We start from the raw sequence: 16,729 nt of genomic DNA, 5'->3' as shown, positions 1-16,729 counted from the left end.
GTGCTGCTGCCCCACCCCCTCAATAAAAGGTTGCATCAGAAAGAGATATTTCCATAATTTATAGTACAGGCATTTCACTGGGGAGACTCACTCATCTGTACTTACAGATACATTTAAGAAAATGCATCCTCCCACAATCCTGCGCCATTTACGACTATTGGCACAATCTGTAATCCTCAGTCTTCAATTAAGGGACACCTTAGGGTTCATTATCACACAATTGCTCCCTGTGAACCATGCCAAATGCTGTTTTGGCACAGAGCTTGGAAGATGAATTAGAAGGAAGTCTTCTCGGTAATGCCCGCTCCCAATTCCCATCAGCAGCCTTTATGCCCTCCTCCAGCCATTTTTTCCCCCCTCTCCCCTCTTTCCAAGTGGCTTTTACTATCCCATCTTTCAATGTCTCTCTTGATTCTCTGGAGGTATATTTAGAGATGCTACATCTCCTTTTCTTCCGGCTCTCAACGTGCCTCCCGCTCCCGGCTTTGCAGATGGGATCTTCTTTCCTCCCTTCCCCCGTCATAACCCCCCGCAGCTGCCTGGGAGCAGGGGATGGAGCTGCCTTAGGTTGGAGGAGCTCAAAACCCACATTTTACAAGAAAGGGGCTCCAGTTATTGGCAAACTTGGCCTGGGCACAACTAAAGGTTAATGCCCTTAACACATCTGATAATGGCTGGAGCCACATCCCCCCCATCCCTCTCCCAGTCAGTGCTGCTCCAGCGACCCCTTTGCAGGGAGGGATCCTGCATGGATTCAGCCACAAACTTGGGGAAGAGCAACAAGTCCCGAGTATTAAAACCAGGGGCTGCCAACTCCTCAGCAATAAAACCTTTACAGGGCTGCAGAGGAAACCTCCCGGTGTTAACACGAATCCTCCTGGCCCAAAGAGCGACAAGCACAGAGAGTTCATGGGAATCCTCGGTGTCACAGCAGCAGGAGGATGTGACAGTGACACTTTCTCCAGAATTAAGGCTGGTGCTGCCCGCAGTGATCACCCCAAACTCCCTAGGACGCGGCGCGAGGAGCCGGGATCTGCGGAGAGGGAACAACGGAGTCCAGGAGACGGGAAATACTTCACCCACAAGACACCTTGTGGAAATTTTATTATATAGAAGTGTAAAATGCAACTGTCAGTCAAATAAAAAGAACACTTTTTTTTTTTAACACCATGCTCAACATTATCCAATCGCGGTTCTTTATAGTTAGACATTTCAAGCATAAGGAAAAATAAGGAAAGAACCCAAGAACAGTAAATTCAGTACATTTAAAAACGGAATGTCCCGCAGGGCAATTCAAAATGCAAGAAAAAATAGCTTCAATTCCGTTTTTCCTTTAAAAATACACTGTTATCTGTACAAGAAACACTACAGTAAACATCAGAAATCATATTATCCCTTTTATTAAATCAAAATTATTTAGCGCATACTGTGGTTAATACTAGATTCATTTATTTCTCTAGGTAATTTGACAAATATTAGATAAGAAAATATTTAAAAGAAACAAAAAAGCAAAAAACACCTTGGAATTAAAAAATAGTTACTACCTTTTATATGGTTTTATGTTCCACAGTGTTTGTTAAAGGTACTAATAGCAGATTCATTTTAATATTAAAAATAACAGTATTTATATTTCTGAGAGCATAGAAGAAGTTTTTTTTTCTTTTCTTTTTCTTTTTTTTTGTTTTTTCTTTTTTTTTAACAAGCTTGGAGGTCTTAGATACATAAATGCAACTAGCAATGGAGACATGAAAAAATGTATTGCTAAAAAAAATTAACACGTTTTTATATTACCCCTTTAGACTCTAGAAATTATACAAACCCTACAAAATGCCCCCCCCGAACTTGCAAACAGTAACTGTTTCAAATACAGAAATCATATCATTAATTACAATACATATCATAGTTCAGTTTTTTAAAAATGCAATAAAATCAAAGACAGCCAAGATACAAGAAATTAGAAGTAAAACATTTAATGAATTTACATATTTAAGAATATTTAAATACTGTTTAAATTTTTTTTTCTTTTTAAGATTTGTTACATACCACCTAAGACTTCCAAGCCACTCTTTCTGTTCCAACAGAAAAGATCGAAAATTAAAAGGAAAAAAAAAAAAAAAAACCACACAAAAAACCCACATATTGAAATGTCACAGCTCTGGGGTGCGTTTTGGTGCCTGCAAATTCTCTGGCTTCTCTCCAAAAAGAATCCCGGAGGTTTTGTTTTAATATAAATTTGGAAACAAAATTACCAGCATGTCCATACGTTTAGTACATTACTAATTGTTCCTGATTCTTAGAAAAGTTCAGTATAGATTATCCTACAGCTAGTGTTCCACAAACAGAAAAGTCTTCATCAAAATGTTGCAAATCTAGAAACCTCTGTTACAAAAAGGTTTTCTTCCACAACGATTCCAAGGAAAAAAAATTGCCACGAGGACCTTGTTCTACTGCTCCTGGAAAGAGAGAGGGGAGAAAAGGAGAAGTTACTGAGCAGCAGCAAATTATCAAAGCTGCCGAGCCCTCCTCCCCCGACACAGGTCTGTCCCCACTGCAGCTGAGTGGGAAACAGAGCTCAAAGGATGCTCTGAGCTGCCATCGGAGCCCTCTGCCCTAACGCTGTCCCAGAGCTCTCCTGCTCCTCACCAAACAAGATCCCTCTTTCCAGCAGAGCAGACTCGGGGAGGAATGAAGAGAAGCCCTTTTATCACCGCGTCCAGGTCACACTTGGCCAGCGCCCGCGGCGAGCGCCGGCACCCGGCTCCACCTCGCCGGTGTGAGCCGAGAGAGCAGCTGCTGGGGGCCAGCATCCACAGCAGCCTCTGCTCCCGGGAGCCAGAGCTCAATGTGGAGCAGTGGGGACAAGTGTCAGACCACAGCAAAGTGCCCGGGTGCTTTGCCTTTCGCCGCATTGTTTGCTCCGCAGAGCCGGTGCTCGGGAAAGCACCAAGTGTGATCAGGATAAATCTCACACAACTCTCTGGTGAGCTGAGCGACAGCTGAGGGGAGATTTTACTCCAAAGCATTTTTCAACAGTTTTGGTCTCCTTCAGGACAGGGAGCTGGTGAGCACACAGCTCCCGTCCCAGCACGAGAAAAGGAAAAGCCTGCACTCACAGTCCTGTGCTGTGCTGCCTCACCAGCTTGGCTTCATCATTCCTTTTACTTTAATTCCCCCAAGTCAAACAACTGCCTGGGAATAACTGTAACTATAAGGAAAGGCTCCCAGAAGAAACAAATAACCTCCCAGTCCGCTCCTAAAAAACCCTCACCCACCCTGTACAGGAAGATAAGACTGATGTTGAGGTAACGCTTCTGTGATCACTTCCTCAGCCACAAAACATCTCTGCTTCACCATGTGAACCTGAAGGAGAGTCCCCCACCAGAGCAAGGCAAATCTACCCAGTTCCCCAAGAGAAGGAGCAGAGGGGTTTGGGGAAGGTGAATACAGACCTGGCTGTGGGCCTGAGCCTGCCCTAGTGTCTGCCCGTAGTAGGCAGCCTGCTGTCGGTAATACTCTGCCCAAGCCATCGTGTAGTCCGGCTGAGAACTTGCCTGAGAAGCAGCACTGGCAGCATGACCTGAGGGGAAGGAAGAAAAAAGGCAGAGATAAGCAATTCCAGAAGTCCAAGCCCAGGCTTAGGATCTCCTTTTGTCAAGCTTACAGAAGAGCCAGCCCCATTCCAGCTGCTGCAGACACCTGACAGAGCAACACCAGCTCCGCTGCGTGGGACAGCAGGATGGGCTCCAAGCTGGACTGTGAGGGACAAGCCAAGAGCAGGCAGAAAGCACCCAGAGCGTTCCTGCAGCTGCAGGGACAGGCTGACAGCCTGCACACCCCTCGTCCTCAAAGGCCCAAAGCCTCCAGCAGCACCATGTCAAAGCAGGTCCAGAGGTCGGGATCATGCGCCCTGTAACACGGTGGGGAGAGCCAGGCCTGTGACTTTCTGTGAGCTCTCCTACCCTCTCACAACCCAGCTCCAGCTTTCTGGATTTTGCCAGCATCAGCTCCTGCATGCTCGGTGCTTCCCCAGGCAGGCTGGCTGCAAGCGTGGGCACGAGGGGACCGGGGCTCAGCGGGAGCAGCTCTCCCGAGGCGCGACAGCACAACCGAGAGCTTTCCGTGGGAGCACTACATGCACCATCACCAACAGGACAGCACCAAAGGGGATCTGGAAAGGACTGGAAGCTAAAAATGGCAGGGATGGAGATGCAAGTCATCGGATTAGAGTGAACTCCTTGTAACAAGAGCTGATTCATCTCCAATACGCCTGTTTCACTCACTCTGTTTTTTGAAATACTCCTCCCATGCTTTGTTGTAATCGGGATGGCTGTTCTGCTGCTGGCTCTGTTGGCCTGTGCAAAGATGACAACAAGGGGCACGTCAGTATGGAACAGGTGACAGTTTCCAGCCAGTGACATCTACCTTTCCACTAGACAGGCCCTGGGTCTACCCCAGCTGCCCAGACTTGACACTTCAGCTTCCACCTTTCTACAGTGTTGGGCATCTTCAGTTCAGGAGAAGCTGAGGAAAAGCTTGAGTTCCTGATTTCACCTCATCTGCTGAAGGGCATGAAGCCAAATGTCACCCTGCTGGGACCTGCTCAAGCCAAAGCACGTGGCTGGGAACTGCTCAGTCTGCAATCAGCCACCCTGGGCTCTCAGACTGCTTGCATTGAGTGCAGGAGAGCTGGGACACCTGACACAGCTGAGACCTGTCACCTCCACAGAGCTGCCAAGGGAATGGCCGTGTTTTCAGTCACCTCACTTGTTTGTCAGGGGCTGCATTCTTCACCCCTGCTCTCCTCAGTGGAGCAGAGCTGAGGGATCCCTGTGGGCAGTGCCCATCCACACACGAGCCTCGAGTGGCATGACCTGCCACTCTGCTCCTGGCTCCTCAAGGTGCCATGAGCCCTGTACAGGGCACAGCCAGCCCCACTGCCCCCAGCACACACCCCAGGCATCACTGGAGAGGCAGCCACAGCATCCCCAAACAGCCATGGCTGGCTCATGGTGTCATCTCCAGGCTCCTACGCTGCTCCAAGGGAAGCAATGCCAGTGTCAGCTCACAGATCCCAAACCTTCGGGCTCCACCTAGCACAGACTCCCCATCTTTGAAGCACTAAGATACCTTCAACCCAGCACATCTAAGGGTTCCTGCAGGGAGAGCCTGGCCAGCCGGGACAGAGGAAGGATTCCTGCTCTTCCCACGCTTCCCTGGATCCCAGTGGGAGCACAGAGCCCTCAGTGAGACACACGACAAACAAGCAGCAAACACAGCAGCTGGGAACAGCAGAGAGGCACAGCAGGAGTGGGGAGCACGAGCCACTGCAGACAAGGAGAGCAGGCAAGGACAGAGGACACGCGTGGAGCAGAGCTCTCTCTTCCCATCCCATCCCATCCCATCCCAGCTCCATGTGCAGCCTGGCCCCGACACCAGCCCAAGGGGGGCTTTGAAGTGGGGGGAAGGGGGAAAATAATACACTGCAAGTGTGAAGTGGGTGGAGGGAACAGGGCAGCAGTGTCCTGTCCAGGGGCATAAAAGCGGGTTAAAAGACTTGACCAACGCTACAAGTCAGGACCTTTTCTGGCAGAGGTCAAGGCTGCCTCAACTGTCCACCTGCTAATGCCAACAAAGGACCTCCTTCAATGCCTTTTCTTCTCGGAGAATTACAGTCCGCAGCAGGCTGAAAGGACACGCAGCTAAATGCATTTCACAGCAAAATGTTTCCCCAGCCAGTTAATTTATTTAAGATGGGGGAAGTAATTAAAATCTAAATACATGTGTAGGGGGTGGGGGTCTGCCCCTCCTCCCACAAGGAGGGCACTCGAGGCTGTCCCCGGGACGCCGGCGCTGTGACGGGGCTGACAGAGCTGTGACACACAGGCTGCAGCACTGGGGCAAGGGACCCTGCACAAGGCTGTTTTCCAACTAAGAAGTGCAAAAGCAGGTATTTACCTATTTCTTACAATAATCCTCCTATGCCTTGGTGAGCTCCACCTGGGCTGCCTGGGCACCGCTGCAGCCGAGGAGAGCGGTGAAGGTTCTGAAAGCGTTATGTGTGTGTCCTCTCTCCTCACCCAGCCTGCCTTCAGTGTGCCTGGCTACAAACAGCAAGAGGGAGCATCCTAAGCACACACAGAACTAGGGAGCCAACATTCTCCATCACACCCAACAGCAGAAATAAAACATCTGCCTCCAAAAGACAGCAGTGTGGGACTAAAGCCACACAGGGGAAGGACAATGACAAGGCAGGAAGCTCCAAGGGTTTTTGGGAGCCACCTGAAACCTGACAGTGCAAAACTGTCAGCACTGGGGTATGAGCTGCATTATTGCTCATCAGGGGGCTCAAGGGGGCTGTGCTTCCTACACCAGGCTCCAAAGCCAGGAGGGGTGAGCCTGAGACATGATTATCTGCTGCAGGAAGGGAGATTTTTCTTTCCCCAGCGACTGCTGGTCAGCACGAGGGGATGTTTCAGGAAGCTGAGGACAAAGTTAAGTTGCCAAGGTGAGTTTCTAAAGGCATCTCGCAAGGCAAAGAGCAATGCAACTTTGTAAGCATTTATTCCAAGGCTCCACGGGAGATAAAAGTCAAATTTTTTTTTATGGAGCTTTCCCTGCTGCACTGACTGCTCTGCTTCCCAAAGCTCAGGGAAGAGGAGAGCCCTTGGCATGCAAAGGAAAGGAGTAGAATAACAATTTTTCCTGTATAAAACAAGCCAATGAGAAAATACTCTTCTTCAGTACCACACCATTCCACTCCTGTACAGAAGAAAAGTCCATTGAAGCCCACCACTGCATTTTAATGTGCTGAAAACAGAACAACTACTGACCTTCTCCAAGACCCCTAGCGCTCAAAGGAAAACTCATCATTTCTAGACTGGAATTGCTAAGAGGCAGGACTCATCCAGAGTTTAACACACACTTCCTGTGCAGGCTTCCCATGTGCCACCACAGCACACATTTCAGAAGTGCACCAAGTTAACAAAGCAGCACTGAGATTTCCAAATTTCACATATTCACAATTTCATAAACACTCAAAGGTGATTAGTGTTACAGGGAATCACAAGTGCAATTGCAGGCATTGTCCCTCCAATGATTCTTCTACCTCAGGCACTTCCAAGAGAGGAAATTTATACCAAAGTTCATTATCTGCTTCATTGCTAAATCAGCCTTAGCAGGGAAAAGCATCTGCCATTAAACCTCCTTTTAAAATTATCCCCCCACATACCTTTTGGTGCTTAGCTTTAGTTTCATGAGAACAGACCATTTAAAAATTCATATTTCTTGAAAAATGGTGACTGCAAGTGTCCTTTGGACATTACCACCACCATGTGAGCTTTGAGATTACCAAGCAGACATGAATCTGCTCTGTTTAGGGCAAACCATTCCTCTGGCTGCTGGAGACACAGGATGATGCAGCTACAGCCATCACCACCAGCATTTACTACTTGAATTATTCTGAAAAGGTGACTCCCCATTCCAAACTGCTCAATTTTGACTCAAGAGGCTTTCAGGAAAAAATGACCAGTACAGGAGCCCTGCCTAACCTTCCTTCTATTTCCTGCATCCCCTTCCCCAGTCATTACATCAGTCTGGAATTTGAACAGCGAGAAAAGCTCATAAGGAACAATTAAATAAGAAAATAAGCAATAAGTGGTAAGGTCAAGAACAAAGAGATGGGAGAGCTCAGCACCAACAGTGTGCCTGTTAGGGGGAAGTGTGGCTGGCAAGTGCTTGCCTGGAGAATCCTGGGAGAGGAGAGCCTGAGGCAGGAATGTTTTTGTTAGAGAGGAACAGACAGCAAGGACCAAGTTTCTACCCAAAGAGCAGAAAGAGGCAATAAGCAGTTAAGCACACAACAAGCAAAAGTTTTCCAAGGCCTTCAGCTTGTTCTGAGCTCAAACACCACCACATGCCTCCACACACCTCTTCTGCTCAGGAAACCATTCTGCTGTTTTCACACACGTGGTCTCATGGGTGAACTTGCCCTTTGCAGGCACAAAGCAAGAGGAACACCAACCCTTCTCCAGCCCAGGTCCTGGCACTTACTTGGGACTTGTTGTCCAGGCTGCTGCCATGTCTGGTAGGTACTGCCCCAGCCCTGCGTCATGAACGCCTGAGGACCACTGCAGAGGATAAAAAGCCATGCTCAAGTAGACAATAAAATACTTACCAGGCCAGAGACATGAAGCTGCCCAGAGAAGAGAAGTTGTCACTTATAGTCAGCAGCTGCTGAGCAAAGAGGTGAACATGGGAGCAAAAGGAAAGCTGTGCAGGTGTGAACTGCTATGTCCTGCCTTGGTATCAGTCTGTTCATGAAGCCAAGGTGAAGATACATCACAATGAACAGCACTCCTTGTGCTCTGTGCAGCTCAGGCTTCTTCCCATGCTCTCACTGCACTAGAGACAGGAATTTTGGAGATGCCAATACCTACCTGCTTTATTATTTAATAGATGAAATCTTTCCTGTAGTCAAGCTTAAAGGATTGAGCTCACTTTCTTTTGCTTCTGAGTGCTCAATCTTGAAAAGGCTCCACTCATACCCCACCCTTTCAGGGCCCTCCACCCTTCTCCCAGCACTTTCTAGCTCCCAGCCATTCCCCCTAGCCCATGGGTGAGGAGATGCAGCAGCTTACTTTTGATGAGGTGTAGCAGGTGCTTGGCTGAACGGACTTTGACCAAATCCTCCAGGTCCACTCATGCTGGTACCCTGTCACAGAATCCACAAATATTTAATGCTAGCTCCAAGTACAGGGTGGAGGCAGCTACTACGAGTAGTAAGAAAGAAGACAGCCTGGGACACATGGATCCTGAAGTTGGTATCAAGCCTTCTCCTCTCAAGCAATTCAGCACAAAGGCAGCTTTGCCATGCCCCAGTTCAGTATTTTCCATACTTTTTTACCAAACTCTCCCCATTCAGTAGTACTGCAGCCTGACATTATTAAGCTTCAATACCACAGCACTGTGTTAAGTGTAAGATAAGTCATCCTGAACTTACTGAACAAGGAGTTGAGCATTTTACTTTCAAGACAATGCTGCCAGGACTGGGTTATTCTCACACAGCAACACTGTTGTCTTCCTTTCAAAAATCTCCTTTGACAGCCTTTTCATACCTTATATTGCTGTTCTTCCCTCTCATATAGCTGTATCCACTACCCAGCATTATGTCAACAGTCAAATCCTTCTGGGACCACAGCAAAAATTAGCCCAATGGATGCTGGAGGGCCATCAAGTTCAAGCCAGCTGCTAAGAGGCAAATGGTTTTGAAGCTGAATAATGCAAGCACATGTGTTCTGTGCCATCCTGTGAGTCCAGGCCTACACGTACCCAAGAGTGACAACAGCATGTCTGAAAGGGACGGAGCAGGAGAGCAGAGATGGAACTTACACCAAAAGGGACAGAGCAGGAGAGCAGAGATGGAACTTACACCAACTTTCTCATCTATGAGATGTCTAGCGAGCTCGATTTGCTGGGGGACCCCTCTGATTGTGAATATTCGTACGCCGGGATCTGTGTTCGGGGGTGGGTTTCTCTGCAGCTCCACGTGTGCTCCTGACTGCTGGTTTATGCTTTTGATGTTCTCGCCACCTGAGAAGAAAGCCAAGACATAAGGAGGGATATTCAGCATCTCTTGCCATAAAACCATATCAAAGTCAGGTCCTGGGAATGGGTTACAGTTTCAGCTACCTTCTGTGTGCCTCGGGAGAGGTGGGCTGAGGATGGCAACAGCAAAAGAAACCACAGTACGTGAGCTCATGCTGCTCCTTTAATCTACCTCACAAACATAACCTGAAACCTTGAGCTACTGTAACAGTTTTCGGGGTCAAGGATGATGCTTAAGAACACACATGCTTAAAGAACACACAAGCCCTGCTATGTGCCCACTGCCAGGCTCCCAACAAGCTGCAGCATGACTGGGATACGCTTTGATAAAACAGATGCAAAACCTGCACTGACTGAATTCTGTTGTTCTTGCACAGCTGTTCAAATCCTCCAAGAAATGAAGGTCACCTGCAATCTAAACATGCTGGCTTTTCTTTTTTTCCATCACTAAGGCAAAAAGCCACCAGCCACATAACAAAGCTCAAGCCTTCTCCCAGACATGTGCTGTTTGATAAACCTATCAGGTTTATTGCCTTAAAGCAGCCTCTGCTTACAAGGCTTCCTATTCACCCTGCAGCCACACATCCCTCCACAGCCATGGCAGCACACGATTCCAGGCTGTCTCCTGCTATTTCAGAGTTAGCTGTGCATGCAGTGAACATGTCTGGCTCGTTTGCCATCTGGATGCACAAGAGCACAGGAGTGCTTCCAGCAGGATGCAGCAGGGCCAGTCAAAGTGGATCTGATTTCCTCAAGACCTGCTAGGTCCCGGTCTCTTCATGAAATTTGCTTAACAAAAGCCTCAGCCAATGTTACAATGGTTCAATTCTTCTTTTGGAAGCTCACACAAGTTACAGACCAGCTCCACTCAACTGGAGAAATTAAAGGGTGTGGGGAAGGAAGGGGTTTTACAACTTTTAAATTAAAACCAAAAAATCACCAGCTCAAAGGATAGACAGCAAGCAGGACAGAGAGCAAAGGAAATGAACCAGAGATTCTTGTTTGGTTTTCATTAAAAAGAATCTCCAAAAATAAACGCCTCAATTTTGCTCACATTTCCATCTCTATACATCCAGCACAACTTCAAAACAAACTGTGGATGTTGCAGACACTTGTTCATTTCATTGTAATGGACTCATGACCTTTTTAACATTTTAAAGCCTTCTTGGGGAAGGGAGGAGGAAAAGTTGCCAAAGGGCAATTAACTCTTTCTAAATGAATTTTTGAAGATGCATTTAACAAAAGATAATCATGTCACATCCCTGGGCAGACAACAGGGATTGTACTGTGCAGCCAAAAGCCAACCCACTTACTTTCAGTCAAGCATGGGAAAGGAGTAAGATGAAGTTTCAAAACCAAGGGGGTTTTTTTGTGTCATGCTTTTGTCTGATGCAGATTTGTTCGAAGCTCTGGTTTTTACATATCGAGGTGAGATCTGAATCAACAGCCATTTCATCTGCTTAGTGAAAACAGAGGACCCTTTCAGGCAACACAATTTGAAGGAGTGGCACAACTTCTTTACTGGGTGACAGAGGCACAACCAGAGGTTGCTACTTGCACTGCAGACTAGTTTCTCCTTCCAAAAGGGGATTAAAAATCGAAGCATTCTCAAACTGGAAGCAAGGAGAATACAGATTTCAAATCATTGCCCCATTTAGCATTCAGCACCAAGCCTGTGGTTGTTAGGCCTGCTTCTACAGCAGGTCTCTTCTACACCACACGGCAGAATTAAGTCAGCTGCCTCTCCAGGTTTGGTGGGAGACTGCAAGCTCCTACCCCCACACCAGAAGGACTCGGTGCCCTTGTCCTCTTCACCCTGCAGCCTGGTACATGTCAAAGTGCTCCCTCCCACCCAAGCTACCCCAACCCAGCCTCCAGAGCATGCAAATGCCGTGACGCAGCCGCCGGTGCCGGAAGGAGTTCTCTTCCCCACGGTGAGGTGACCCGCTCAGCACATGGTGGCTGTCTATAGAGCATTCATCCCGCTCCATTCTTCCACCTGATGGGGGGCAGGAGCGATCCAGGAGTGGCCTCCCGGCTGGACGTGAAATCCTAAAGCAATTAATCAAACCTGCTCAAAGGCCGAGCTGACAAGAGCCAGGCCGGCCACGGTATCTGTCAGGATTGCCGTATTTATCATGGAAATCCAGGGGGGCCCAGGGAGGCGGCGGCTGTTTCCAAGCACCACCAAACACAGACGGAGTTTGACATGTGTATGGTGCTCGCCTCCACCCTTCCTCAGGGCCTTTGGGAAAGAAAAGCTGCACCTACCCACCCTCTAGAGGAAAAAGCCACGTGCAGGATCCGCAGGGAGCCCCACCGGCTCCTAAAAGCTCATGCTCCCAAGCTGAGATGTCCACAAGAAAAGGGCACTAGATCTTCAATCATGTATGCTGCAGAAATTGAGCTGAGAAACTTCCCAGCCTCCCTCTTTTTCCTGCTTCTTGAGTGGTCATGTGGAGCTGCAAGCACAGCAGCAGTTACCAGGTCAGATCACACACACCACATCTGGGTGCCCAAGGCACTTGGGTCAGCACCCTTTGCTTGGGTGCTGATCTCGAGACCAAGCTGATGGCCCAGAGGCCTCAGCCAGATTTTACAGGGAAGGCCAACAGCCCCATCCTGTAGCACAGCAAGGAAAAACACCCAACAGCTGGAAACTGCTCAGAAACTGTCAGGGAGAGCAAAGGTTTTGTAACTGGTCACTGTTAAGAAAACCCCACTAAGATCCCCTCTGCCCTGCAGTGTCCCATGAGGGGGAGGAAATAACAAGAACTGCCTGTCTTGAATCAGTGTGTGGAGAGTGTAGCACATCCATGCTGGTCCAGACCCCAAAAGGCAACGCTACAGCCATCACTCACTTGACAAAAGTGAAGGCTGCAACAGCCTAAGAGCACAGGCACTGTGAGAACACCGATTACAAGGTGGTATTACAATGCTACAGCACTCAAATCACCATACAACTAGTAATTAGTCACTCCAGAAAGCTTCTGATCTGGCCAAGTAAGAATCCCGATTTTGCTGTTGTGGAAACAAAGGTAAAAAGCCACCCTTCACCCCCCAGTGAGGCTGTGCCAGGCCCTGCACTTGAATGCTGGGACATTCACTCCACTACCTGCATTTATCTTTTCAGCACACAGTGCTCTCTGTAGTCACAAATGCTCCACTTCAGTGCACTGCTGAACAACAAGTGACCTTTTCTGATCCTTTATTAAAGATGACTAATGGATACAGCAATAAAGTTTCATTATAATTTGATTTTTCTGAACATATAAGTCTCATTCGTGGGCTTAAAATTTACTTTGCTTGATCTTTTGGCCAACTGGACTGTTCAGTGAGGACAAGCATAATCATTGCAATTTCTGCATAATGGAGAAAGCAGGTGGTTTTTCATACTGAAATAAGTTTTCAGGTTTGTGAACAGGCTTGTGGCAAAAAACAACATCTGAAAACAATTGCAGATGCAGGGCTGACCTGCCCGTGTCCCTGGGCAGGAGGTCAGGATGCTGTGGGGACAGGCACATGGCAGGGAACAGCAGGGATGTGCAGCAGGGAAAGAGGCCACAACAAGTCTCACCACAAGCTCCCTCCTGCCCAGAACACTCAAACCCACTGAAACTTGGCCCAATGCCCTCGGGTCTCTGCCTCCTTTTCTGCTGTAGCTTATCTATTCCTTGTCTATTCTCTGCTGAGGCTGAAAGCCAACTGTGATTACTTAAATACTGGTCCAGGCATATGTCATTCTTTCTGAAATAAGCAGATAGAAAAATGAAGCACCACCTTTGATAGGTCAGTGCATTAGCTCAGACACATCGCAGCAGTTCAGAGCTAGAGAGCTTGTCTGCTCCTGGCTCTACCCAAAGTCCTGCCACAGCTCCATGAGCAGCTCCTGCTCTCTGACAAACTGAGTCTGCTGCTGATGCTCAGTTTCATAACCACCATGGGGTTGTCCTGGTTGAGAGGATGACTCCTCATCAATCTCCTTGGCATGGAGAGATCCCCACTGGCCAAGCAGCCAAGGGGCCTCCATGGCAGTGAACATGCTCAGCCAAGTGGCACAAGGTGCACCAGGCTGCTGTGCCAGGTCAGGTGCCAGCACAGAGGCAGACAAATCCTCCTACTTCATTCATCACACCCTTCAGGTACGTGGTTGGAAGCACCTACTGTTATTACCACACTCAGAGACCTTCCATTTCCTCACACAGCACTCCCAGAAATCCAGCACGATGAAATGACTGCTCTGCTTGTCCCTGATACACCGTCCTTCAAACAAATTCTCTGTAAAAAGAATCCACAAACGAACCTGCCTTTTCTCAGCCAGCTGCTTGTTATAACAAGCTTATTTGACAGCTCTGCATTAAGAGCCTCTCTTACAGCTTGTGAACAAGGGCCTGGAGAGTACAATTATGAGTGAGAACACCACAAAGAAAACAACCACAAGTGCTTACAGCTTATTCCTATGCTGCATTCACCGGGCACTAAACACCTACAATCACAGAAAACCCCAAAGTTCACTGTCAGGCAGCAAGAACATGACCATCCTCAGATAGGAGGATTGCAAGCTGTGATATTTGGAGTCACCAAACCCACCTTTGCCTATAACAAGGCCACACTTGTCAGCTGGAACAGTGTAGGTGATTTCCTGCATGCCTCCAGGTGTTCCAACACTCCAGTCTCCACGGCCACGACCTCTTCCTCGGGCAACAGCCAAGCTTCCAAAGCCATCTCGTTCCTTAGAAGGCAAAACATGTGTATTAGTATTTTTATGCTGGCCCCAATGCACATTAAAAACAAAATAAAGCAAGGTAAGTTAAACTGCCTCATAATCAATGGCATTGAATTGAGATATTCCTGAACCTCAGTTTCACATTCAAGGTTTTGAAGTAATGTAGGTTACAGCTGCCTTCCTGATTCAGGAAGATATTTCTATTTTTAAATGCATGCCTTTACATCTGCTGAAATAAACCTATAAATAAGCATCTAAAGGACTAAAGAACTTTCAGTTTGTGATGGGGGCTCTCTTTAGAGCAAACAATGTATCTTGGCACTGACACACAGAAAAGTTGCTTTCAAACCCTTTCAAGTGTCCTCCTGCTGGAATTATTCAGCAGAAATGCACATTTTCCAAAATGTCCAAAGGAAGCTTTTAAGTTCAAAGACACCCAAAATAGGTATGTCCTTTAAGTACGTGATTTCTCCAAAGACAAATGCCATGGGCAGTCAGAGGCTATCACATTTAAGTGAATTATTACAGCAAATTATGAAATCAAGTTTTCAAACCAGGTATTGGGGCAAGAAGAGATATCAAGATGGACAAATTATGGACCTCATTGGACAAATTACATTCAGGTTTCTGAAATGGCCTGAAGTTTTCATTTCTCATACTACAAAGGGAATATACAACCTCCTTCCAGTCTGCCCTAGTATTTCAGCTTTGTACTTCCTGCTCTTGTGTAATGCAGTATGTTGGTGTGTCTTAAGAGCACAGTGACACAATGCCAGAGCACTCATCACCTTCCTGTGCCTCCACCAGACCAGAGGACTGGAGTCTGAAGATGAGGCACCACTGAGCGCTGGCAATGCTCTGCTGTCTAAGCAGAGTCTCCAGTCACTGATGCTGATGGACTCCATTCCATCACGTCACTGTTTCCAAACAAACAATCCTCTCCTAAAGAGGAGATAGATGTGGAGCTGTAATGAGGCCTCATAGGCCTGGGAATAGAAGACCTTCCCACAGCTCAGTTAGCTGACATTACATTAAAAGAACTTTCACCATAAACAAACAAACCTCCAATCTAGCAGCTCTGGGCAGCAGCATGTGTGGCCTACCAGGGGAAAACTGAACACTGCTGCTTTTCAGAAGATGGCCTCCATCCCTCCATCCAGCTGCCTGCATGCAGCCTGCATTCCCAGAAAGCACTTCCAGAACCCACCTGTGCCGTGAGGATGAGCTCACTGATGATGTGTGCTGCGTGCTGACACCGATCAGGGAGCCCCATGACCTGTGCGACTCTTTCAGAGCTAATCCCATCATCTGTGGAGAGAGGTGGCAAAGACTAAATTAAAAGCAGAAAACATCCACTCACCAACAAAAGCTTCCTTCCAGCACTGCCACTGCTGGCAGCGTTTCCACACCACAGAACTATCCCAGGAGCTACCGCTTCCCTCCACCTTCAGCCCCTCTTCCCTGGACTGAAAGAAGACAAAACCCAGCCCACACTGCAGAGGGAACGACACTCAAAAGAAAACACTTTCAAATGTCAAAAATCCATGAAAGAGACTGATATAATTTTAAGAGGAAAAAGGCAGCTTTGATAGGTGATCAGACAGCCAAGGACCCAGAGAAAGTTACTCAGAATTAATCAACTCCTGATCCCCAAAGGCTTTAATGTCCTGAAGGAGAATTCTTTAACAGGAAATAAAAGACTTTTGTTATTTTATTTATCTGTAATTACCACTCAAGACATGACTGTTGTGACATCTAATGTTTGCAAATGAGCTGTATATAATCTTACTCTCTGAAAACCAGGAAGTGCATGAGGAGGCAGCACATCATATTTAAATGGGTTTCAGAAAGAGACACAATGCACCTGTAAATGAGGAAAGCCTGGCTGCTGGAACCCAAAAGTGGAACACTGGTCAGAAAGCAACGGCTCTCCATCCTCACACAAACCTGGTTTAAATTGAATCCTAACTCCAGCATCATTCTGAATCTTTTTGATCATTTCTCCATTTCTTCCTATCACAATTCCAACAGCAAACCTGGGCACAGAGACCTGATGGGAAAGGCAAAGGAGTATGAAAGTGCAGAGAACTAGACTGAATGACTGATTTTACAAGGAGATGCTCTTAACGTTGAGGACGGGCCATGTTAGGCAGCTCCAGGCTATAGAACAGCATTGCTTGAGAAAAACAAACACGTGGCCACAAATTCCTTCCCCACTAAATGAACTCTGCACTACAAGAATGCAGCTTAAAAAAAGACAATTACAAAGTGCCATCTGGGAGTCCAGGAGAACTCCTCCTCTTTGCAGAGCCAGACTCAATTCTTCTGGCAAAAGAACACAATGCATTTAAAAAGCAGCTCACAGGTTACAAGTGCAAATGGATGACTCCCCCCACTACC

General features: G+C 47.4%; 1 protein-coding gene across 4 annotated transcripts in view; it reads right to left on the bottom strand.

Moving 5' to 3' along the window:
* Positions 1-1,071: 1,071 nt before the first annotated feature.
* Positions 1,072-16,729, bottom strand: part of FUBP3 (far upstream element binding protein 3) — a 40,232-nt gene continuing 24,574 nt past the window's right edge. For 3 of the 4 annotated variants that reach the window (XM_069031561.1, XM_069031562.1, XM_069031563.1), the window contains 9 exons: positions 16,277-16,379; positions 15,537-15,637; positions 14,194-14,335; positions 9,428-9,588; positions 8,637-8,710; positions 8,050-8,126; positions 4,281-4,352; positions 3,450-3,577; positions 1,072-2,453 (listed from right to left, as the gene is read on the bottom strand). In XM_069031561.1, the coding sequence (XP_068887662.1) occupies positions 2,445-2,453; positions 3,450-3,577; positions 4,281-4,352; positions 8,050-8,126; positions 8,637-8,710; positions 9,428-9,588; positions 14,194-14,335; positions 15,537-15,637; positions 16,277-16,379 (867 nt within the window). In that variant the 3' untranslated portion in view covers positions 1,072-2,444. The remainder of the gene's footprint in view (positions 2,454-3,449; positions 3,578-4,280; positions 4,353-8,049; positions 8,127-8,636; positions 8,711-9,427; positions 9,589-14,193; positions 14,336-15,536; positions 15,638-16,276; positions 16,380-16,729) is intronic. The other variant, XM_069031564.1, reaches the window with a different exon arrangement.

Source organism: Aphelocoma coerulescens, chromosome 17, assembly GCF_041296385.1.
Source record: "Aphelocoma coerulescens isolate FSJ_1873_10779 chromosome 17, UR_Acoe_1.0, whole genome shotgun sequence".
In the NCBI taxonomy this organism is placed as follows: domain Eukaryota; kingdom Metazoa; phylum Chordata; class Aves; order Passeriformes; family Corvidae; genus Aphelocoma; species Aphelocoma coerulescens.
This window is presented reverse-complemented; position numbering and strand designations above follow the sequence as displayed.